This window comes from Schistocerca piceifrons, chromosome 1, assembly GCF_021461385.2.
Source record: "Schistocerca piceifrons isolate TAMUIC-IGC-003096 chromosome 1, iqSchPice1.1, whole genome shotgun sequence".
In the NCBI taxonomy this organism is placed as follows: Eukaryota; Metazoa; Arthropoda; class Insecta; order Orthoptera; family Acrididae; genus Schistocerca; species Schistocerca piceifrons.
The window spans coordinates 1,040,269,199-1,040,295,903 of record NC_060138.1 but is presented as its reverse complement, the minus strand read 5'-3'; the positions used below and the strand labels follow the sequence as shown (position 1 = coordinate 1,040,295,903).

The 26,705-nt window shown below is 38.2% G+C and overlaps 1 protein-coding gene across 1 annotated transcript in view; it reads left to right on the top strand.

Moving 5' to 3' along the window:
• The first annotated feature begins 252 nt into the window (after positions 1-252).
• The window catches only part of LOC124725701, a 76,761-nt gene continuing 50,308 nt past the window's right edge, over positions 253-26,705 (top strand). The window contains exons 1-4 of the mRNA XM_047248459.1: positions 253-380; positions 23,123-23,217; positions 24,854-24,993; positions 25,079-25,154. Coding sequence (XP_047104415.1) covers positions 341-380; positions 23,123-23,217; positions 24,854-24,993; positions 25,079-25,154 — 351 coding nt within the window. The 5' untranslated portion in view covers positions 253-340. The remainder of the gene's footprint in view (positions 381-23,122; positions 23,218-24,853; positions 24,994-25,078; positions 25,155-26,705) is intronic.

Below are 26,705 nucleotides of genomic sequence, written 5' to 3'. Positions count from 1 at the left end.
CTGATGTGCGTTGATACGGTTGCTAAAAGTGTCCGTCGCTGTGTGGGAAGAATGAAACAACAAAAATTGGGTATTCCGATTTTAACTCTTGTCCTGAGAAACATTGGGCTTACAAAACCAGGCATTGAGATCTATGAATCAATAATTCAAATCACATGAAATGAAATTGCTATAATTTCATCTCGGAGCTGCGACTTTGTTCTCATACGCAACATGTTATAATCTTTGCCACAGCATTATCTTTGCGTATTACCTTAATTGTAAACAATCATAGTTGTCTAATGATGCTTGTTTTTAGTTGTAATGTCATTCGGTGAAGTTTATTTTTATTTTTTGGATCATGTGGAAGTGCCATAAATGTGGAAAACCCGTGTACTTTGGTGAGTGGAGCTCTGCATCACACCAATTTTGTACGAAATTTTGTGTGTTTGACAAGTACATAAGCGTCTTCGCGGACCTGTCAGTTATCCTACCTGTCAGACTATGTAACACTCGTACAATTGTGCGTCAGTTGCACAGATTGCTTCTTTGACTCGAATTTATGACTTTTGAATGAAATCATATAAATCTATATTTAAAATAGGTCTTTCTGCCATGGCTGCCGTAAATTCACTACGCCCACGTAATGTTTTCTGCCACTTGCCGTATCGATGTCTTGCCAAAGTAGGCTAGCTGACTGCAGAAAGGAATATGAGTTATGGTGTAGCGGGTCTCCAAAGCAATTTACTATGAATGTACGAATAAAGATGTAAGATAGGTGTTAAACACAGCTGATATTCCTTATCTCAGTTTTGAGTTCTTCTCAACATTTCGGCAGTCATAAGGGCGTTTTAATAACCTCAAAAGTCGTAAATATTTTTAATTACAAGGATAAATACCTTTAATACAGTCCCTTTACATTTATTATTATGTTAAAATTGTTCACTTCCTTATACTGATAGTTATAAGTAGCTTACAGAACGAAAAATGATCAGTAACTGCTCGGTATTACAAAGAAGAATGGTTTCCTCTCACAGTATACAAGCAGTGTTGAGTTTCACGATTTTTGTGACAGTAATGTGAAATTATTTCATAGCTAATTACGTTCGTGCACTCAGATGTTGATGAAATTTCGAGGCCTGTTGACCTTAAACAGTTTCAGTGTCATATGCGTGGATCATGTATTTCATAGCTTTTGCAAGAGGAAAGATGTGATATCGCACTTTGGAACTTCATTTTCTAACAAGTTCCTTTTCTGACGAGTAAATGAATGATTACTAAGTTTAGCTAAAAATGTAGCGTCTTTAGAATACCAATGCTTTTATATTTATTTCGTCATGTTCTATGTCACACAGCTACACTTTCTGGGCAGTTTTGAGAAACTGTATTGAGTACTGTCTTTTAATGCTTCCCTGTAATAGTAGCAGTGAAACTCTTGTAGGGGATTCCTTGGTATGCTCTGCTTGTGTTGAAGACCAAAACCTACGCTTTTGTTTAGTTTGTGATATGTGCATTAGATCTGGTGGCTTTTGTTGTGATTCCTTTTATTTCTTCCTTCATCAAATGGTAATTATTGGGTCAGCATGTCTAGATATCTGGTATTGCCAACACATAAGATTCTATGCTAGCAAGAGCAATTCATAGCCATCAGCACCCCTACCTCCTGCTCATTATTACTGATTTATAGTTAACATCTTGTTATGTCATATTTATTAGTATTATTATTGTTATTATTTGCAGAACATGATTTTGTATGCATTTTCAACTTCTCGAAGCGTAATGAATAGTCCATTAAATTTTGGGCATGAGTTTGTATATTACTATGTGTAGAAGAAAAGACAGCAGACAATTAGGGGAACACTCATACTTTTGGAGTTTAGTCCAAAATTACAATTGTTCAGAAAAGGCTGTCTTCTTTGCCAGCTTTTAGGTGATTATATCTAGTCCTTTTATCTCCCGTGGGAGTAGTCATTAGCCAATTAGTATTCAGTTAATACATTGAAAGTTCTGTACAGACTGTTGTATGCAGTGTAAGAAATGTTGGATCATTTTAGTGCTTGAAAAAATGACCCTATTGTAGAGGAGAAGTAGGGATGACCAATTTCAAACCACCTGGATTTTTGTAAGTGCTTTCTGAGAAGGCACAGGTAATCCAATGTGTGAAAGGAGTGCCGTATTGGTTATTTGTTTGTGGTCCTTGTCATTTAGCAATCGTTGAAGAGATTGAAGGTATTCATAAGAGAGCTACACAGCCTGTGATTCAATCCAGTTCAGTTTATTAGCATAATAATGCAGAATTTGTTGTAGGTGATAGTACATTTATTTATCACACCCATTTATACATTCATTTATCCAGTGATGATATGGATATGTCTTTATAATAAAATAAAAATAAGTAGCTCCAAAATATGCATAAACATAGAATGCAACATGTGTAAGTATGCTTTAAGAGTATAGGACAGGTGGTAGGCAATGACTTTGGTTAAAGAGCCATACGAACATTTGCCTGAAGTGACTTAGGAACCCTTAAATCAGGATGGCCAGACAGGCCAAGCTCCATCCTCCCAAATGTAAGGTCAGCATCTTAACACCAGTTGGTTCCTAATGTTGTACAGTGTTCTTTGATATAGGAAACACTTTTGTGATTAGGCCTATATATAAGTAAATAAAATGTTCTTATGTTCTACATGAAACAACAATCAAAATATAAATTAGCATAATAAGAAATTTTATTATATTTTTGCAAATACAGTAATTTTTAAAATAATCACTTCAGTTCCCTATGATGAAGCAAATGAGCCACTCTGCTTTGAATGCTGAGGCTTCATCTATTTTTTGATACCACAACACTATTGCTAATTAACATTTTTTGAGTTTTTTTAAAATGTGGAATTCTGATAGTTTTGTATTTCCTCTGGTAATGCACTGTATAGAATATTTGCCTAATAAATAACACTTTTTTAGTAAATGGTTTTTGTGTTTATTTCTCTGTGAATGTCAAGTCTTTTTCTTGTTCAATCATCATGCACTTGACTGTTCACCAGAAAATTCCTGATGTGTCTTCAGAAACCATATTAGATACATGATAGGGTCACAGTTTTAAATTCCATAAAAAAAGGTCAGGCTCCAGTGCTGAGAGATGGTGGCCATGAGTTTACTGTTGTGAATATGTGTGTTTTCTATTTTGGGAGTAGTACTTTCTCTGAGAGCTAAATATTTTAGTAGTCTTGACTTGGTGCCTCCTCTGTGTTGAGAGTAGCAGTCGATGATTTCCTGTCATGTTGAAAAGGATACTTACATGATTCTCTATGTGTAAGAGCCTTGATTGTTCTTATTGCTCTCTATAGAAGTATAAATGAATGTTTAGCCAGGCTGCTATTTCCCCTTTCCCCACAAAAAACCATTATGCCATAACTTAATATTATACAGGTAAGAGTGGCAAGTGGGCCACAACACTGTTTTAGTATCTTGAATGTCATCCAGTCATGCTCTTAAAAAATTAGTGAAATTAGTGGACCTGTTTTCACAGTCTTACACTGCCCAAGGACTGTTTGGTTGATTCCTCATTTGTTTCTTGTATGGATGAAGTTTTTTTTTTTCATTCACAATTAACCTGTTATTCCTAAACCATTTAGTTGCTTCTTCTGTTACTACAGTGACTCTTTCCTGTAAGTCATTCATTCATTTAGCAAACAGATTGGTGTCACTGGCAAACAATATTATATCTGGTGCTGATAAATGGATTGGTATGTCATTTATAAATATTAAGAACAGCATTGCTTCCGGAACAGAGTACTGTGGCTCCCAATATACGAGGCGTGTTTTTTAAACTTCTCTCTATTTTTCAACATAGTTGTGAAGTTTGTTCAAACACGTATCATACCTCTCAACCAATTTTAATACCCTCTTCATAAAAACTTGCTGCCTGCTCCGATAACCAAGAGTTCACTGCCATTTTCACGCCGTCGTCATTGTAATGGTTGCCACTGAGGTGTTGTTTGAGATGGAGGAAGAGATGGTAATTGCTTGGCACAAGACCAGGTGGGTGGTCTAAAACTTCCTAATGAAAACTGTCCAATAAATCACAGGTCTGACCTGCAGTGTGAGGTCTTGCATTGTCATTGTCAGCCTGCCGCATCTTTTGTTTTGAATCGCTTTGCATATCTTTCTCGGGGTTTGGCAGTATGTTTCTGCATTGATAGTGGTTCCTCATTGCATGAAGTCGACCAACAAAATGCCATGCCTATCCCAAAACACCGACGCCGTGATTTTGCGCTGGGACTGAGTCTGTTTCGCCTTCACCTTTACAGGCGAGTGTGTGTGTCTCCATTCCATGCTCTGTTGCTTCAATTCGGGCGTGATATGCGAAACCCATGTTTCATCTCCAGTTGCGATCTGTCTCAAGAAGCCTTCACCTTCTTCATGATAATGAGCCAAGAACTTCATCGCACACTCAAATATTTGATTTTTGTGGTCCTCTGTTAGGAGTTTCGGGACCCAACGGGAGCACAGTTTCCTAAACTTTAGGTGTTCAGAAGCAATGTTGTAAAGCACTGATATTGACACGTCAGGAAATTCGTTTGAGAGACCTGTTATTGTGAAGCACCTGTTCTCACGAATCCTCATTTCAACTGAAGCCACCAAATCGTCTGTAATCAAAGAAGGGCAACCGGAGCGATCCTCATTGTGGACATTGTCACAGCCTTCTTTGAATTCTCGTACCCACTTACGTACTTTGCTTTCACTCATAACAGTATCACCGTACACTTCACAAATGAATTTCTGCAGCAGACAGGTTCCTTGCTGACAAAAACCATATCACTGAGCGAACCTCACAAGTGGTGGGCGAGTTTATAGTCTTAAACGTTTTGAAAGCACAGAACTGTACAGGTTAGCTACAGAGCTGAAACTGAGCACAGTTGTTCCCGAGGCATGCCGGTACATGGCACGTGCGCTCGTTGCAGTATGCACATGAACTACTAGTGTCTACAACAAAACGGACCTTACTGAAAAAACACTCCACATATGACATAATTTTATGTGATGAGTGAACTACATGTTCAGTTACATTAGTGTAACTACCACCTATGTACAGTGTCACCATACAGTAACCACGTACAGTTGGCAGCACTAGCGGTGGTGTGTGTATATAAAGCATGCCAGATGGACATGGAAAATAGTGCAGTTGTTGTTGTAAAGTGGAAACAGAGTGCTTTATCTGATGTCTGAAAGGCATAATCATAGGCTTTTGGGCCAATGGCGAAAGCATTTCCAAAACAACTAAGTCTGTAAACTGTTGGCATGTTGCCATCGTTAAAGTATACCACACTTTGCAAAATTGTGCTAACCAAAACTGGAACTGAGGCAACTGTGGTGTGCCACGGGCAATAGATCACAGCAATGAACAATAGCTGTGGAGGGATGTACAGGTGAGTAGATGTGCAACTGTAGAGCAACTGACTGCCCAGATGAAGCAAGGGGCTACCAATAGTGTCTTCTCAGTGACTGTTTTTCGAACGACATTGCTTCTTATGAGCCTCTACAGTGGGCATCTGGTTGAAGTACCCATGCTGACTGCTGTTCATCGGTGATAAAGGCTGGAATTTATATGCCAATACCTCAACTGGATGTCCACTGAGTGGTGGCCTTTTCAGATGAATCATGTTTTATGCTCCATCGACAGATGGTCGTTGGTGTGTACAGCATGAAATGTCTGAAAGCAAATACCCTGTAAAAATTATTGGAAGGGTCCAGGTTGGAGGAGATAGTATTATGCTCTGGGGAATGTTTTTGTGGCATTCTCTGGAAGGTACAATGGATGAGCACAAGTATACATCTATCTGTTGCTACTGTGTCCAACCCTACATGCAGTATGTTTTTCCTCAGAACCATGGCATGTACCAGCAGGACAGTGCAAAGTGTCACACAGCTGGCAGTGTAGATGCATTGTTTGAAGAGCAGCAGGATGAGTTTACCATTCACTCCTGGCCACCAAACTCCTTGGATTTAAACTTGAGAATATGTGTGACAACCTTGATTGGGGTGTTTGTCCCATGGATACCCAGTCGAGAAATCTAGCACAGCTGGCCGTGGCACTGGAGTTGGCGTGGCCTCACGTTTCTTTCAGTACCTTCCAGAACCTCATTGACTCTCTTCATACATGGTTCACTTTGGTTCACACTTTAAAATGTGGTTATTCAGGCTTTTGAAAGGTGGTCACATTAATGTGACTGGACAATGTATATCTGTACATTTTATCTGATCCCATGATATCAACCAAATGGATGGTATTTGAACCAGCTGTGTACCACTCCACAGAACTGTACAGGTTAGCTACAGAGCTGAAATCGAGCACAGCTGTTCCCGAGGCATGCCGGTACATGACGCATGCGCTCGTTTATGGTCAGTGACATCAAATGTGTTACATAGATCTAAGCAGACCACAATTTAATTCATTGTTATCTATTAAATTAATGACCATTTGTAAAAAGTGATAGATGGCTATGTCATTTGACTTATTTTTCTCAAAATCTGTTCTTCATTAACCAGTAATTGGCTTTTTTTTCTGGTATGATTCCTATACTAAACTAAACATAAATGGTATTGGCAAGATGGAAATCTGTGTTTCTTACACTGTTGTTTTATGACTTTGCCTGGAATCTAACCACTGCCCCATGACATTTTATTTTTTATTTTCAGTGTGATTATAGCTTCTTGTACCTTCAATACAGTTGTAGGATAGAGTGAGTCATTTGTGTTGGAACTACATTTATTTTGAACTTTGTTTATTGCTATATTTATGTAATAATTGTTGAATGTCTTGGCTATCTACAGTGGGTCCTTACCTTCAATTCTACTAATAACTTTTTTGTCTATATTCTTATCTACTATGATACTTCCCGGGTTGATTTTATTTTATTACTATCTTTCCTGATATATGAATCATTATCAAGCTTTCCAGCTGCTGTTTTAACTTTCTTATACAGTTTTCTGTAAATTTCACATTTAATTTCAACATGTCAGTCTTATTGACACGCTTGTTTATTTTTTGTTAGTGTCACCTGATTTTCTTATTCCCTGGGGTACCCAAGTGTTTGCATTAATTTTAGTTTAGACCAGTGTATTGAATTGAAATTGGAGCATCCTTATAACATTTCAAGAAATGATCTTTTTTTATCTACATCACAGCCTAATTCCATGGTCTAATTTATATTTTTCAATGTGTGATTAAAAATCCATATGCTGCCATTATTACTAAATTTTCTCTCTCCCTATTTATCACTGATCACTGGATTCTTATTGCATATAATATTTAAACTCAGTGTGACTGCCTTATAGTCAGAGAACTCAGTGTCTGTTATTACAGTGATATACTATCATTTGTTCTCGTTGACATATAATTTGTCAATTGTTGTTTCAGACCCATTTATACATGTAGTGTCTTCATGTACAGTTCCTGTCATAAGACAAGAACCAGTTGATCGGTTGTTCAATACAGATAATTTTATTATTAAAATGTCGAAGAACAGTTGTATCCTGCAGCTGATATTTAAGTTAATTTAGCGGCATTTCGAGGTTTTGCAGGAAAATTACCTGATAATGACACACACACACACACACACACACACACACACACACACACACACACACACACACACCACAAATGATCATTTTAAGTAACTCAAAGATTCACTATCCAAAAATTTTTTCCTCACATTTTTTTATTTAATTTCTTTGGAATGAAGCCATGCCCTTACATATTTGCATGTTCCACCTCTTTTATCATTAATTATGCAAAACTTACTTATCATTTCAAACTCTTGAATCATATTAGTACATGATTGTATCTATTTTAGCCAGTGTTTGTTTATATATGTGACTTCAAAGAGTGCAGAAGAGTGGACAGAATTTCAGGGTACTCTCTTGCTCTTGGGATGGAAACTGCCACCAAAGGTGGATGAATCAGCAATGGTCAGTGGTGTGAGCATGCAGAAGACAGTGGAAACCATTGCATTAAAGATGTGTAAGGTGTATCCACAGGTCACGTGGCCTTTAATTGAAAAAGTGTGATGATGATCCCTCTATTGGCAGAAGGTTCTGAATTAGTCCCCCATTCTGATCTCCAGGAAGGGACTGCCAAGGGGGAGGTGACCATGAGAAAAAGATTGATAACCAATGAAAGGGCAACATTCTATGGTGTGTGAGAAATTTGAATGTGCCAAGGAAGCTGGAAGACATGAAAAGGGAAATGCTAAGGCTCAATCTTAATATAGTGGAGGATAAGGGAAGTGAAATGGAAAGATGATGAGCATTTCTGATCTGATGAATATCAACAGCAGGAGAAACTGATATAACAAGGGCTGACTTCATTATGAGTAAGAAGGTATGGCAAACTGCGCGTTGTTGTGAGCAGTTCAGTGGTAGGGTTGTTCTCAGCTGATTCAACAGCAAATCAATGCTGACAACAATAGTTCAGGTACTTATGCTGAAGTCGCAAGCAGAAGACGATGTGATAGAGAAAGTGTGTGGGACTATTAAATGGATAATTCAGTATCTAAAGGGGGATAAAACTCCAATAGTCTTGGGAGACTGGAATACTATTCTAGAGGAAGGAATAGAAAAGAACATGAGCTTCGTAGTAGGGATGAGAGAGGAGAAAAACTGAGTTCTGCAGTAGATTTCAGTTAGTAATAGCAAGTTCACTGTTAAAAATCACAAAAGCCTGAAGTATATGTGGAAAAAGCCCAGAGACACAAGAAGATTCCAGCTGGATTAAATCATCATCAAACAGAGGTTCTGAAATCAGATGTTCATTTATAAGGCATACCCATGAGCAGAATTAGACCCAGATCACGATTTACTAATGATAAAGAGTAGGCTGAAGTTTAAGAGAATTGTATGGAAGAATCAGTGTACAAGGAAATGGCATACTGAAGTACTAAGAAAGGATGAGATGCATTTGAAGTCTTGAGTTCACCAATCTGTCCACACTGTTGGCAAGCCCAGTTACTGTTTGTACTGAGATTGAACACTCACCCAAGGTCGAGTGGGAGGCCACCTCAGGGTGTGGCAGGCAGCAAAAGACCTCCCAGGGGTTGCACATAAAGCCTCTCCGGTTAGTCTGACAAACAGCTTCCAGGTGCTGTCTGTGTCTGTCACTGTCCCTCAGCCAGATGCAGTTGCTTGTCCTGTTTCAGAGGGAAACTCTCAGCCTGCAAGATCTGGGCGATCAGAAGGTTGGGATTATTGGTAGGTGGGAGCTCTAGTGTAGGCACATTGTGAGGCCCCATAGGAAGATTGCTGCCAAGGAGTGGAAGAAAGCTGATGTGTACTCTGGGTGCATACCGGGTGGAGCCATTCCAGGTGTGGAAACGGTCCTTCCAGATCCCACGAAGAGCACAGGGCGCAGCCATCTGCAGGTGGTGGCTCACTTCAGTACTAATGATGTGTGTTACTTTGGATCAGAGGAGATTCTCTCTGGTTTCAAGCAGCTAACAGAACTGTTAAAGACTGGCTGCCAGTCTTGGTTGTGAGATGAAACCAGGGCTCACAATTTGCAGCGTAGTCAACAGGACCAATTGCGTAACTCTGCTACAGAGCCGAGTAGAGGGTCTGAATCAGAGGCTTAGATGGTTCTGTGACCGTGTAGGCTGCAAAGTCCTTGACTTGCGCCATGGGGTGGTTGGTTTTCAGGTTCCACTGAATTTATCAGGAGTTGACTACAAGTAGGAGGCGGCTGCATGGGTATCAAGGGCTGTGTCGTGTGGACTGGGTGGTTTTTTAGATTAGAGGGTCTCAGGGAAATACAAAAAGGGCTTCAGTCTCAAAGTGTGCCTCGTGAACATAGAAAGAATACAGATACAAAATCATTGGTATAACAGTTGTAAATTGTCATAGTTGTTTTGGGAAAGTACCAGTGCTCCAAGCGCTAATAGAAAGGAGCGATGCTCAAATTGTTATAGGCACTGAAAGTTGGTGGCTAAAGCCAGAGATAAGTTCAGCTGAAAATTTTATGAAGAATTTAACAGTGTTCCGAAAGGATAGGGTAAACACAGTTGATGGTGGCATGTTCATTGATGTTAGAAGTAGTTAATGTTGTAGCGATATTGAAGCAGATAGTTCCCGTGAGTCAGTATAGGCAGAGGTCATTCTTTGCAACCGTAATAAAATAGTAATTCGATCTTTTTACCGACCTCCTGACCCAGATGATACAATTGCTGAAAGATTCAAAGAAAACTTCAGTTTAATTTCAAATATACACCCAACACATACAGTTATAGTTGGTGGTGACTTTAATTTAACTTGCTTTGTTGGCGAAAATACGTGTATAAATGTGGAGGTATGCATAAAACATCATCCAAAATTGTGCTAAATGCGTTCTATGAAAATTATTTTGAGCAATTAATTCATGAACCCATGCGAATAGTAAACTGTTGTGAAAACACACTTGAGCTATTAGCAACAAATAATCCTGAGCTAATAATGAGCATCAAACCGGATACAGGATTAGTGAAACTCAGGGCTGTCATAGCGAGATTGAATATTGTAACTCCCAAAACCTCCAAAAATAAACTAAAATATACCTATTTTTTTAAAAAAAAAAAAAAAAAAAAAAACACACACACACACACATCACTTTACACCATCCCGAGAGACAATCTCCTCTCCTTCAAAATTAAGTATAAGTGTTGATCGGAAGTGGCTTGAGATCAGAGAAATAGTATTGACAGCAATTGAGAGATTTTTATTAAATAAATTAACAAATGATGGAGCTGATCGCCCTTGGTACACAAAATGGGTCAGAACACTGTTGCAGAAACAATGAAAAAAACTTGCCAAATTCAAACGAATGCAAAATCTCCAAGACTGGCAATCTTTTACAGAAGCTTGAAATTTAGCACAGACGTCAATGCAAGATGCTTATAGTAGTTTCCACAATGAAACTTTGTCTCAAAACCTGGCAGAAAATCCAAAGAGATTCTAGTCATATGTAAAGTATGCTAGCGGCAAGACACAGTCAATACCTTCTCTGCATGATGGCAATGGAAATACTATTGACAACAGTGCTGCCAAAGTAGAGTTAATAAACAGAGCATGCCGGAAGATGAAGATGAAGAAGATGAAGTAAATATTCCAGAATTTGTATCGTGAACAGCTGTTAACATGAGTAAATTAGAAGCAAACATCCTTGGAGTAGTGAAGCAAATAAAATCACTTAATAAAAGCAAGTCTTCTGGTCCAGACCGTACACCAAGTAGGTTCCTTTCAGAGTATGCTGATGCAATAGCTCCATACATAACAATCATATACAACTGCTTGCTCGACGGAAGATCTCTACCCAAAGACAGTTCACACCAATATTCAAGAAAGGTAGTAGGCATAATCCACCAAATTACAGGCCCATATCATTAATGTCGATGTACAGCAGGATTTTGTAACATCATGAATTACATCAGAGAGAACGGGTCTGTTGACACACAGTCAGCATGGATTTAGAAAACATCATTCTTGTGAAAAACAATTAGCTCTTTACACACATAAAGTGTTCAGCGCTTTTGACAAGGCTTTTCAAATTGATTCCATATTTCTAGATTTCCAAAAGGATGTTGACACTGTACCACAAAGCAGCATGTAGTGAAATGGCATGCTTTTGGAATATCATCTCAGTTATGTGACTGGATTCGTGATTTCCTGTCAGAGAGGCCACAGTTTGTAGTAACTGACAGAAAGTCCTTGAGTAAAACAGAATTGATTTCTGGCATTACCCAAGGTAGTGTTACAGGCCATCTGCTGTTCCTAATCTATATAAATGATTTAGGAGACAATCTGAACAGCCATCTTTGGTTGTTTGCAGATTATGCTGTTGTTTATTGTCTAGTAAACTCATCTGAAAATCACAATGAATTGCAAAACGATTTAGAAAAGATATCTGAATGGTGCGACAATTGGCAGTTGACCCTAAATAATGAAAATTGTGAGGTCATTCATGTGAGTACTAAAAGGAATCCGTTAAACTTCAGTTACACATTAAATAAGTCAAACCTAAAGGCCGTTCATTCAACTAAATATCTAGGAATTGCTATTATGAACAATTTAAATTGCAAAGAACACACAGAAAATGTTGTGGGGGTAGGCAAACCAAAGACTTCATTTTATTGGCAGAACACTTAGAAAATGTAACAGATCTACTAAAGCTACTGCCTCCACTACACTTGTCCATCCTCTTTTGGAGTACTGCTGCGTAGTCTGAGGGTTCCTACCAGATAGGATTTTCAGGATACATTGAGAAAGTTCAAAGAAGTGCAGCATGTTTTCTATTATGCGAAATAGGGGAGAGAGTGTCACTGACATGATACAGGATTTGGGGTGGACACCATTAAAGCAAAGATGTTTTTTATTGCAGCAGAATCTAAAATTTCAATCATCAATTTTCTCCTTGGAATGTGAAAATATTTTGTTTATGCCGGCTTACATAGGGAGAAATGATCATCATAATAAAATAAAGGAAATCAGAGCTGTCGCAGAAAGATATACGTGTTCGTTTTTCCCACATGCTGTTTGAGATTGGAATAATAGAGAATTGTTGTGAAGATGGTTTGACGAACCCTTTGCCAGGCACTTAAGTGTGACTTACAGTATGTTCGTGTAGATGTAGAAGTTTATCAGACGTGAGGCTATAATGATAAGGAGCAACGCAGTAAGCAGTTCGGTTGACAAGACGTGAACATTTCTAAAAACAGCAATCACGACAAATGTAGGCACAAGAAAAGTAACTTCAAAGAAACCTTGGGTAACAGAAGTAGTACTTCAATTGAGCTATGAAAGAATGATGTACGAAAATGTTCAGGGAAAGACAGGGATGTAGCAGTATAAATCACTTAGGAATGAAATAACTAGGAAGTGCAGGGAAGCCAAGACAAAATAACAGTAGGAAAAAGACAAGAAACAGAAAAAGAGTGCAAGAAACAGAAAGAGAAATATTCGTCAGAAGGACTATTCAGCGTATAGAAAATTCAAAACAATCAGTGTTGAAATTCTAAGAAATGGTGGCTACTGTAAGAGTCCAATGGGGATTCCACTGTTAAATGCAGAGGAAAGAGTGGTTGGGTGGAAAGAGTGCACTGAAGGCCTCTATGATAACAGGAATTGACAGGGAAGAGAGAGGGTGTCCAGTATTAGAGTCAGAATTTGAAGAACTTTGGAAGTCTTAAGATAAAATAGGGTGGAAAGGATAGATACCATTCCATCAGAATTTCTAAAATCATTGGGAGAAATGGCACCAAAACAACGCTGGTATGTAGAATCTATGAGACTGGTGGCATACCATCAGGGTCTCTGAAAAATATCATCCATACACTTCTGAAGATAGCAAGAGCTGATAAGTGCGAGAACTATTGCCCAATCAGCTTAACATCTCATGCATCCATGTTGCTGATGAGAATAATATACAGAAGAACAGAAAAGAAAATTGAGGCTCTCTTAGATGACTGTCAGTTTGGCCTTTGGTAAGTTAAAGGCACCAGAGAAGCAGTCCTGACATTGTGCTTGATGATGGAAGCAAGAGTGAACAAAAATCAAGACACTTTTGCAGCACTTGTTGACCTGCAAGAAATTTATCATCAAAATCGGGGTCAGTGAGTAGATGACATTAAGGAATTCTGCTAACTTGGAAGCAAAACATCCCATGACAGATGAAGCAAGGCAAAAAGACCATACCAGTCCAAGAGAAGACCACTAATATTAAACATAGATCTTAATTTAAGGAAGAAATTTTTGAGAGTATACATTTGGACCTCAGTATATGATAGAGGATCATGGGCAACAGGAAAACTGGAACACTAGGGAATCAAAGCATTTGAAATGTGGTGCTACAGAAAAATATTAAAAATCAGGTGGACTGATAAGGTAAGGAATGAGGAGATTCTCAGCAGAATCAGCAAAGAATGGGACATATGGAAAACACTGACAAGAAAGGGGGACTGGATTATAGGACACATGTTAAGGCTTCGGGGAACAACTTCCATGGTGCTAGAGGGAGCTGTAGAGGGCAAAAACTGTAGAGAAAGAACAGAGATTGGAGTACATCTAACAAATAACTGATGACATAGGTTGCATTGCTACTCTGAGATAAGAAAGTTGACAAAGGAGAGGAATTTGTGGCAGGCCACATCAAATTAGTTAGAAGACTGATTGAAAAAAAAAAAAAAAAAAACACTTTAATTCCTGTTAAATTATCAGTTAGAGACACAGAACTGACTGCCTAAGCCCTGTACATTTTATTAGGTAACTGTTAACAGATTTTTGTGTGCTGACTTTGGTGCATTATTTACCATTCTGTTTGCACGAAGCTGCTTGGCAATAAAAACTTGCAGAGATAGGTTTATGGAACTATTTTGCTCGTGGATTGAAAGCTAACACTTCCATCACGTATGATACATATTGTGCAAGGCTCAAGGGTTTCCAGAGCTGTATAGGTAATAGCTTTCTCCACACTGCTTCTATGAATGGAACAGGGAAAGAAACACAGGCATTAATAAGGAGAAAACAATGGAATGGAGGCTTTCATTGATAGTAGAATATTGGGCTGGCTCTCAGAACTAGATGAAGAAGTGCATTTTTTGTTCCTTTCAAAAGAACGGCTATGTTTTTCAATATATGAGGTGCGAGTTTCATTTACATCTGTCTCTCTGTCTTCAACAAGATTTTTATGTATTTGGGTAATTTTTCCATCCTTCCTGTGTTTTTCAGTGAGAATGTTTTAAAATTAATTTGCATAGCCTGCAAACAAATCCAAGTTTTACTTTCATCTTCTTTACAACAGACTGCATATGTGCATTACATTGTTTATAGTTTCATCACATTGCCCCTAACGATGTAAATGATATCACAAGGTCCCGAAGCTTACTGCCAATCAAGCAGTTGGATACAGTAGGAGTTTTTCTATTCATAATTTCAATTCTCTTGTATTTATTGATATAAAGAGAGTTAGCAAGGGAAAACACTATCTTCTGACACTATCTGGTATATTGGAAACTGAAAAACTGGTGGACTACTAATGTTACAGTTGTTTTTTGGGCATTTGCTACCCAGCTCAGTAAAGTGGGTCCTATCTGTCGAAGACTCTTTCAGCCAACTAAATGTTTTTGAAGAAATATCATATGATTGTTTCTTCATTGTCAGTCAACAGGGAAGTATTGTGTCATAGACCATTTGGAACGTTAGGAAGACTGAATCTACCTGTTTACCGTAATACACTATCTACAAAAAATTGTGTGAAAAATGAAATTAGTTTCATATGTTTAGTTTTTCCTTAATATGCCCCTATTCTTGAAAAGTACCTTATTTTCCTTCATGAATGCCAGAATGTTTGAGTTGACAGTGTGGTCTGGATGAAGTGTAATTGTGTCTTGTTGTTAAGTGGGTATACACTGGACTACAAATGCATTTGGTCACCAGTCAGTCCAACTCCTTTTTTTCTATTGTTGCTTTTTTCAACTCTGACAATGATTTGTTAACGTGAAGCTGCACCATCATTCAGATTGTACATTCAACTATACGTCAGTGGAAGGCAAAGGCACACTAGAGTAGAGTCAGCAGAAGAAGATCCCTGACAACTGGCAGCACTGTAAGAGCTTTTCTACTGAAAAGTGCTTATGGTTGCAGATGAAAACAGTAGTCGCCTTTAGAGTTGCAACAACACTGAGGTGTTGCCATAGAGATGTACAAAAAATCATGTGAAGTAATTGGTTAAGGTAGATGCCTGAAGCAGCTGCACCAAGCCCACTGCAACTGTCGGGGATCTTCTTTTGCTGACTTGACCATGCCTCCAATAGGATTATGCACGATAAAACACTATGTTGGTCAGTCTGGCGTTCAAATTCATGACAACTTTATCTTTCTATGTACAATCCTACAATGAATGAACATTGGTGGTGGTGATCCAGTTATAAATGGAGGTGGTCAGCACTTGTTTCCACTTATGTGGGACTATTTACTGCCTGAGGTGTTCTTGATAAATAACTAAGAAACTAGTCACAAAATGAAGTGAAATCTAATAGAAGTTCTCTCCGGACCTAGTCCCTCATTCAGTTTGAGTAGCCTAAGTTACTTTTCAACATTCGGAATGTTTATTTCAGCACCTCTCATTTGTGGGTATATGTGTGTGTGTGTGTGTGTGTGTGTGTGTGTGTGTGTGTGTGGTGGCTAAACATACATGTGGTGATGGGATCATTGTGTACACTATTTGGTATGTATTTTTCCAAAGGAAAATTTGTTTAGTGTTTTAGCTGTGACCACGATCTTCTACATTTATTGGATTTGATGTGAATATTAATTCATCCTTATAGAAAAAATGTTAGTGACTGGTTAGCAGCTGTACCAAAGAGATATACTTTCCTACTTTTTCTTTTTGGTGACATTCATTGCTATAACAGCATCATGTGAGTCCTAATGTGTAGGCAGCACTGATGATACAAACCACTTCCCAGGAATGTTGCTGGGATTTTGGGTCTTCTTGGCGCAATATTTCAGTATTATCAGGTACTTACTGACATACTGAGTTACACAGGGAAAATGCTTCTCCTTGTATATGCTGATCATATGGATGTGCTGATCATATGGATGATCAGTATAGTTCTATACCTTTGAATTTGGGCTGTCGTTGAAGATTCTACGATCTTTGTGTCTTAATGAGCCAGATGGTAGAAACATCCAGCAAGTAATTGAAGTTCACAATATGCAACAAGCAGAATTAGTTCTTTTTGTGGATGACGCTAGTATTTAATCAGTCCAAGTATACATACAGCAACAAAAGACATGATAAACATACCATTGAGTGGTTTTCTGTGAATGTTCTTACCCTCAATTTTAAAGTTTAAATATTCAGTTTTACACACCTAGAGGTACTACAACAGTCATAAGTGTAAGGAAATAGTAAATGGGGTGGAAACTTCGAAATTCTTAAGTTTATATGTTGATGAGGATTTAAACTGGAAAAAGCACATTTTGGAACTCCTAAAACAAGGTAGTCAGTCACATTTGCTCTTAAAGTAGTTGCAAATCTTGGGAAGAGACAAATTGGTAAGGTCAAGTATTTAGCATATTTTTATTCAGTAAAGTCATATGGTATAATGTTCTGCAGTAACTCATCTTTAAGAAAAGAGGTCTTCATTGCTCAAAAATATGCTGAAGTGTAATATGTGGTGCTCATCCACAATCGTCTGACAGATACCTGTTTAAGGAATTAGGCTGTTGAGTACTGCTTCACAGTATATTTACTTGCTCATGAAGTTTGTTGTAAATAATCCACTACTCATTCCACATAATTACAATTTGTCCTGCAAATGATACATCGAACATGAAATCAACCAAACTAAAAAAAAAAACTACTGCTGGTTGCTGTTGTCAGTATCAAGTTCCAACTGAATTTATTTTGGTCTTTGTTAAACCTAATATCTTGTGCTTGTTGATACAAACATTCCATTTCCAGAGAAGTCTAATCAATTTTATGTATGTTCCACATGCTGAAAATTTTCCCTACTTTGTACTTTGTGGTTCAGTGTAAGAGCAACTGCTTTCTCAGGGGGAAGTGAGTTGAGAGAATTTGTTATGAATGCTCTACTATACTCAGTCTTCATATTTGACAGATTTTAATAACCATTTTCTGAGCTATTGATCTTTTGTCTGGTATCTCATGCCTAGAACAAAATAAAAAAAGTATATCTACATATATAATGACATCCAAGCAGTCATTTCCTAAAGCGCCCACTAGACATTTCTAGGGTTATGTGATACATTTCCGCTCTATAACATGGGTTAAGAAATCTACAGCCTAGCTTGCTGAAAAATTGATGAAGCCTTGGGTTTACTCTCTGTGCTGATCTCCAGGCGTAAGAAATCTTTCTGATTCTTTGGAACAGTGCGGCAAGTTGATTGCTTTGCTGAGACACCATAAATGAGATTAGTTTTTTTTCTTCAAATAATTTTCGGGTGTGCAGCCGATTCCCGTCGACATTGTGCCATGATATTTCAGCCCGCGGATGTGCAGCCTCCTTCAGATGAGTAGACAACTACCGAAGAGTCTAGGTGCATTCACGGTATTTATGCTGAATCTCGCATGTGCGAAATGTGCTGGCATCTTTTGGCAAATGTGTCAGGTGATGACATGCATGGGACAGTACATTTGTGTGTACTACCCTCGGTGGTGAAAGTGAAAGATGAATCTAATCATAGAGTATTGAATGACCCTGTCATTTTAGCTCTAAAAATAAATGAGACTTTGGTAACAAGTGCATGTAGTGTTGCACTAGTGTTGTACTTCATTTCTGTTACTAACAGCTTGGGATTATCAGGTTCGGTGAACAGTGGAATGGAGTATCTCGGACCAGTCTTAAAAAAAAAAAATTCCATAAGATGGAAATGACACTCACGTCTCCCAAAGAAGTAGCATCCATCATAAAATTCTTAAAATCTAAGTATTCTAATGGGTGTGACAACATATCAATGAAGTCATATCAATGAAGTTAGTTGAGTTCTGTCTTAAGTTATTTGTGTAATCAGTCTCTTACCAGTGGAACACTTCCAGACTGGCTAAAATATGTTGAAGTTAAGCCTCTTGACAAGAAGGGGGTAAAGAGATACCATCAGACTATCGACCAATTTCACTTTTGCTGTCTTTATCAAAAATATTTGAAAAGGTTGTGTTCAAGTGTCTCCTTAAGCATCTGACTGCAAGTAATATATCGCCAAAGTTACTGTTTGGATTTCTTAAGAGTTCTGATATAGATAAAGCTATTTACACTTACAGTGAGAATGTACTTAATTCATTAGATAATAATAAGTAAATTAGAATATTATGGTGTCACCAGCAGTGCTGCGAAATGATTTGAGTCTTCTCTAACTAACAGGAAACAAAGCGTGTCGCTGTGAAATACCTGTGCAGTAAGCAGTCAGTCTTCATCTGATTGGGAGTTTAATTACATGGGATGTTCCTCAAGGTTGTGTGTTTGGCCCATAGCTTTTTCTTGTGTATGTTAATGACCTCTCATCTGTTACATTGCCAGTTGCTAGGTTTGTTTTGTTTACAGATGATACAAACATTGCAATAAGTAGCAAGTCAAAGTACAGATTTAAAAATAGCTGCTAATCAAATTTTCAATGACTTTAATAAATGGTTTAAAGCTATTTCACTGTCATTAAACTTTGAAAAGGTGCACCCAATGCAGTTCAGAACTGTATGAGATTTCATTCCAGCATGTGTATATCATATAAAGACATGCAGGCCGAAGAGGTTGACAGTGTTAAATTTCTGGGATTACAACTTGATAACAAATTCAGTTGGCAAGGGCATACCACATAATTGATTAAGCGCCTAAACAAGTCCGTATTTGCAGTGATACCGTCAGATGTAGGAGATGTAAATATATAAAATAACTTGCATAATTTTCTAACTTTCGTTCTATTATGTCATGTGGTATCATATTCTGGGGTAACACATCAAACCGTGCAGAAGTTTTTAGTGTGCAAAAGCATGTAATAAGAATCATTTGTGGTGTAAATTCAAGAACATCGTGTAGAAACCTGTTCAAGAAACTTTGTATTCTAACCACTGCTTCTCAGTATATTTATTCCTTAATGGAATTTGTTGCAAGTAATTATGTATCTATTTCCAGCCAATAGCTCAATACATAGTGTCAATACTAGGAATAAGAACAATCTACATGAAGACCTAAAATCACTTACCTTGGTCCAAAAGGGGGTCCAATATTCAGGAACACACATTTTCAATAAATTGACAACAACCATTAAAAACTTGGTTTCAGATAAAGCACGGTTCAAACAGAGTTTGAAAGACTTTTTCATAGGCAACTCCTTCTACTCTATAGATGAATATCTTAACAGAGACGGTTAGGCCAGCATAAGTAAAAATGTCTGTTAGATTTCAGTTTTGACAGCAGTTGGTAATAACAGTCAAGATTAGGTATTTTGTGTATGATGAACATTGTGCTTAAAATTTTTTCATTGGTCACAACAGTCAAGATTAGGTATTTAATGTATGATGAACGTTGTGCTTAAAAATTTTCATTCTGACAGCATATTAATTCTGTAAATATTAGCTGTTTCAGTTTATTGTATTGTATTCACCTAATTTGACAATCTCCTGACAAATGATCAGAGTATTATATTCAAATGTTTAGGTTTTTTTTATGTTATACTGTCCGCCCCTGGTAGCTGAGTGGTCAGCTTGACGGAATGTCATACCTAACGGTCCGGGTTCGATTCCCGGCTGGGTCAGATATTTTCTCTGCTCAGGGAGTGGGTGTTGTGTTGTCCTTATCATCGTCATTTCATCCCCATTGACCCGCAAGTCGCTGAAGTGGTGTCAACTTGAAAGACTTGCACCAGGCGAATGGTCTACTCAACGGGAGGCCCTAGCCACACGGCATTTCCATTTTTTGTGTTATACTTTCTGACATGTTCCACAGTCACAAGAATCATTTCATTTTTTGGGTCTATGGAACGAAAACTGAGTCTAATCTAACTTAAATCTAATCTAATCTGTGACTGGATAGTTTTAATTATAAGATTCCAATTTTATGCAGTTGAAAGCCGTTGTCGCAGTTTATAAGATTATCGGCAAGATGTATTTCCACCAATTCTTTGATTACTGAATCCCAAAAACTGGAAACTGGATCTAAAATTTTTGTTCTATTGTATTCTATTGATTGTCCCAGTGTTCAGCTACTGCAGATTTTGACAGTTGCCGGAGACGGATGTATCTTTTGTGTCCTGTATAATGCTCCAGGACAGATCGTGTTGTCTGGCTTATATATGTAGCACCACACTCACAGGGTATTTTGTAAACATCCGCTTTTTTCAGTTGTAAGTCATTTTTAACGGATCTAACCAGGGCAAAGCTCTTCGTTGTTGGATAGAAGATAACTTTCATTTTATTTGTCCTAAGCAATCTGCCTATTTTGAAAGACACATTCCCGGCATATGGAAGGAACACATTTGATTTAAAGTCATCATCATTATTTTCAGTTCATTGTTTCTTGTTATTATAGCTGTGCATGACCTCTCTTATTTGGCATGAAGTGTAGCCATTCTCCTTAAAAATCTTCACCAGGTGTTCTAATTCTGCATGGAGGATTTCATTGTGTGATATTACATGCAACTGTACCTTAAGGTATTAAGAACACTGGTAGTTTGTGCAGTGTGATTACAGATCTGTGTGTGTGTGTTTTCTGTACACAGAATGTCCCAATGACTCGTCATTCTTATGGCATACTAGCATGTCTAGAAAGGGTAAGGTCAAGGGTAAAGTCCCATCTTTCTCAATCTCCATCATAAACATAATGGTCTCATGTAATGAATTTAAGTGACAAAGGAATTTCTCTAGTTCTTGTATGGTATGAAGCCACACAACAAAAGTATCAGCTACAAAACGCCAGGTAACTGTGGGCTTTGAAAGAGCAGACTCAAGTGCTTTCCCCTCATAGTCCTCCATACAACGTCCTAGAGGTCCTAATTTTTTTATGGAGGACATTGAGGAGAAAACATTTGAGTCTGCTGTTTTAAAGCCCATGGTTATCTGGCATTATGTAGATGATAATTTGGCTGTTTGACCTCATAGCAGACAAGAACTGGATAAATTCAATGTCACTTAAACTCATTACATGAGAACATTAAGATTATGATGGAGACTCAGAAAGATGAGGCTGTACCTTTTCTAGACATGCTGGTACATTGCAAGAATGATGGGTCATTGGGACATTCTGCGTTCAGAAAACCCACACACACAGATCTATACCTCCAGGCATCTAGCTGCCATCACCCTTCACGAACTGCCAGTATTCTCAGTACCTTAATACATCAGGTGCATGTAATATTGGGCAATGAAAACCTCCACGCAGAATTAGAACAGTTGGAGAAGGTTTTTAAAGAGAATGGCTACACTTAACACTAAATAAGGAAGGCCATGCACAACTATAACAACAAGAAGCAATGAACTGAGGACACCGATGACAACTATAAATCAACTGCGTTCCTTCCATATGCTGGGAATGTGTTTTCTAAAATAGGTAGATTGCTTAGGAAAAATAAAATCAATGTTACCTTTCATCTACTAGTGAAGAGCCTGGCCATGGTTGAATCCAGAAGATGACTTACATCTGAAAAAGACGAGCATTTACACAATTCCCTGTGAGTGTGCTGCATATATAGGCCAGACGACACGAACTATCCAGGAGCATTGTACAGAACATGAAAGATACACCCGTCTTCAGCAACTGTCAAAACCAGCAGTAGCAGAACGCTGTATTTGCATGTGACACTCAGTGGAATACAATAGAACAAAAATTTTAGCTCCAGTTTCCAGTTTTTGGGATTTAGTAATCAAACAATTGGTGGAAATACGTCTAGCCGATAACCTTATAAATTGCGACATCAGCTTTCAACTGGTTAAAAATTGGATTTCATTAATTGAATTTATCCAGGGTCATTTGATACTCAATAGTTAGATCATGTTTCGCTTCCACCACCGAGGGCAGCACACACAACTCTACTGTCCCACGCGTGCCATCATCTGATGCATGTGCCGAAAGATACCAGCATATTTTGCATGCGTGAGATTTGGCATAAATACTGTGAATGCACCTGGACTCTACAGTAGCTGTCTACTTACCTGAAGGTGGCCAGATGTCTCTAGGCCGAAATATCATGGCAGAATGTTGATGTGTTCCAGCTGCAAACCCAAAAATTATTAGTAGAAGGTCAAGTACTCTGAGAAAATTTCAGAAGTTATGGGATTAGTTTTCTTCAGTACTTTCACCAGTCTCTGAAAAGAAATGAGCTTTCCCAGTCAAGAGATGTTCTTGGTGCATATATGGGTGAAAATTTCCAGCTGTCTGTAATCTGTGCTTTTGATTGCTACTGGTATGACCTGCTCCACTGGCAGTGATTCCTTGTGAAATTCATATTGAGTGCCCATTGGATTAATTTCCCCCTTGTTACACTATTTCTCTTTTATTTGCATGTTAGTTGCGATACACATAAGGTTTAGCGGAAGCTGTTTCTTGCATGATGCTATAAATAGTACTGTGTACTATGTCTTGTTCATAAAAACAATTTCCAATTTTAACAGCTGAACGGAAGCAGTCATTGGGATATGACTGGCATCCAGAGTGCCTGAGATGTGAAGAATGTGGCAAGCGTTTAAATCCGGGTCAGCATGCTGAGGTAAGTTTCTTAAAATAAATTGGGATGTTTTGCACATTGTGATTTCATTTGATTAGTTATGCTTTAGACATTTTATAACTGTATGGCATATGAAACTGATGCATAGAGATAAATAACTTACAACCATTTCCATGTTTTATACAGTTAGTCTCTCAGTGCTTCTCATGTTTATCTTTATAGAGGAACTTCAAAAATAACAACTTGTAAGTTAATACTTAAGTGTAAGATGTAATTTTTTGAGATTGCTGTATGTCTAATTCTTGGTGAACATGCTAAATTAAATATCTTACTTTGCAGTTTGGAATGGTATAAATAATTTCTGAACTGATTTTTCCCAGTAGTTAAGCTGTAAATGTTTCACAAATGAGGCACAGATTCTTCAGAACAAGTTCGCACTCATGGCTCATTTAGCAACAAATTTACAGCACAGTTGCAACAATACAAGACATCCAAAAGACTATTCCATTGCTGAAGAAAACAGAATTCTGACAGTGGTCGGAAGGCACTTGCAGTGAACTCTCTGACCATGTACGCGACAGAGAGGAAGTGGGCAGAAAAAGAAAGTGAAGTGGAATGTTGGGGAGTAACAAGGATTAATTTGGCCAGTGTCAGAGATTTAAAAGCATTCAAATTAAAATTCTATGGATAAGCAGAGAATATGTGGGAAATGCATCAAGAAATAAGGTATTGAAACACTATACGAGAATCAGAGTATGAAGAAAATACTGTAGGAAAACGTAGGACTTACAGATTTGATTTCAACAAAATCCTTCTGAGGTAAGAAATTATAAAGGTAAAGGGCAAGTACTGTTGGGAAATCTCTTTGAGAAAATTAGAATGACATAAAAAGCATTACATGCAGTTAATTAAAAGAAATGATGGTTTGTATGCAGATTACGAAGTTTTGAGTCGTGATGTGAATGCTATGTAACATAAACAGATGGGGAAGCGATGAGAGATAGACCAACTGTAATGAGCAGTGATATAGAAGCAGAAAGGGAATGGGGGAACTGTAAAATACAAACATCGTGTGGCAAAGGAGGAGAGAGAGAAAAGTATGAGTCACAAATGAGAGGTTTATTGTTGTCGTGGGATAGTGTTGGCTGTTCTGGGTGAAGAAACTATCAAAAAATTAAAGGAATAAATATTTTGAGTGCTAAACGTAATAGCTTTTATGAGTAAAAAATTACAAGAAAGCTAAAAATGTCATTTAGAAAAATATTCTCTCAGTGACAGTGAGAACACTCAAACACTGTGAAATTAACCTGCGGAAACGTTTTCAATTAGGAACTAAAATACAATGGGTAACTTGAATATTCATGCCAAATAATCAAGACAGTGATAGATAAATGCTGGTGAGTGTAAATAAGCCAGTTCATCACTGTGGTCTGCCCTTATTGTGTAAACTTAATTTTTTTTATTATGACTAAGTTGATTGCCTAATCATTCAGAACCATCTTGACTGTTTTTCACATTTTTGTGAGATTCCTTGTTTTTGCAGGAGGGAAAATGTTACTGGTAAGTGGAAATCCATAAATTTCAGCCCTTTTTGATTAATTATTGGTAGTAATAATTTATGACTTTCTTCACATAATTTTGTTTTTGACATTCCTTATGGTGAACATCTTCTGTTCAGCATAAAGGAGTACCATACTGCCATGTGCCCTGTTATGGAGCTTTATTTGGACCACAACTGTTTGGGCATGGAACTCGTGTGGAATCTCATACAAGTTTTGGAAAGGTAGAGAATCGATCTGGTGGACCAAATCTACCCAGGTAATTTACTACTTATACAGAAAGTTGCAGGAATGCTTCCATTTTGATATTTACAAGAATGTTTTGTAATATTTTTATGTTACAGGTCACACATAGAATCCAAATTGAAAATATTTAATCAATTTTATGATGGAAAAAGTGGTGAAATAAGAAGTAGAGAGGTATGTAGAATAGATATATATTAGGCATTTTAACTGTGTGTCTAAATATTGTTACATAAGCTTTATTTTCTTTGCTGATATTAGCAGTCACAGTGTGTGGTTCCCTTATAGCTTCAGCTGTAGTAGACATGCATCCTTGATGTAGTAGATGTCAACAACTTGTAGAAACTAGGAAAGATACAATTAAAAATAGATGTTGAGTTACATGTTAGGCTTATTCCTTATATCAATAACTGAATGTGAAAATGAAGGGAATTTGTTTTCAGGTGCTGTATTTATACAATCTTCTGATGAACACCTTTTGTCATGATAAATGTTGTGAATTTTATAGGCAGCTTGTGAGCTTCTCCTTGTGTGCCTCTTCACGAGCCTGAGTTTTTCTAATTTTATCTGTCTCATTGTCATTTTGTTATTATGTTCTTTGACTTGTTTGATGGTGTATCCTTAGAATTTGAACAGAAATGCTTTTCATGTTAGACATCAGACAGTGTTCCCATTTTCAGTTTGGATAAATGATTCTGTGTCAAATAACATAACCCTTGTGATTCTTGAGTTTCTCCCGGCGTATTTGATAATCAAAATATCCACGGGTGTACTGCCGGTCTACAGTGTCCTACGGGCACAATATTTCGGCGATCATACATGTCGCCATCATCAGGTGAACTGACGGACTGAGCTCCTGTGAATGTGCCGGCACGGAGATCCGTATGCTATGGATGCTCAGTGGGAACTGGGTTCAGTCGTGGCGGCGGCAGATTTAAATACCCTCCGCCCGCGGCGCGCTCCCTCCGCTGTCTGCACCCTGCACCACGGTCGCGCGATGGAACAGATTGCGACGGCGTCTGAGATAACGTCAGAGTGATGGCTCTGTCCACCGTGGTCGTCACAACTATACGTTTGCTCGATTTACTGTTGCTTAACCCAATCGCTGGTTCCCAAGCCTTGCTAAGATTATAGCCACAGTTACGGTTTATGAGGTCGTCATTGGTGCGAATTTTGATGGCCTCTCTAACAACGCTGTCCCAGTATCTCGACGTCTGTACCAGAATCCTCGTGCGTTCATACTCCATAGCGTGATTTTCTGACAAACAATGCTCAGCGATCGCCGACTTGCTCGGATATATCAGTCGAGTGTGCCTCTGGTGTTCACGGCATCGATCCTCGACGGTACGCATCGTCTGACCAATATACGACTTGCCACATTGACACGGAATCTGGTACACGCCGGCCTTCCTCAAACCAAGGTCATCTTTGGTGCTCCTCACCAGTGCACGAGTTTTATTCGGAGGACAAAACACAGTTCCGACCCGGTGTTTCTTCAAAATTAGGGTGATTTTCCCCGAGAGTGTGCCTGTATCTGGAATAAACGCAGTGCCTACCTCCTCCCTCGTGATTTCATCCATCGTCACAGGTTGTGCTGTAGTGGTTGGGCGGAGAGAACGTTGAATCTGCCACTCTGAGTACCCATTTTTTCGAAATACAGTTCTCAGATGTTCCAATTTCTGGGGTAGATTCTCTGCGTCAGAGATAGTGCGCGCCCTATGTACTAGA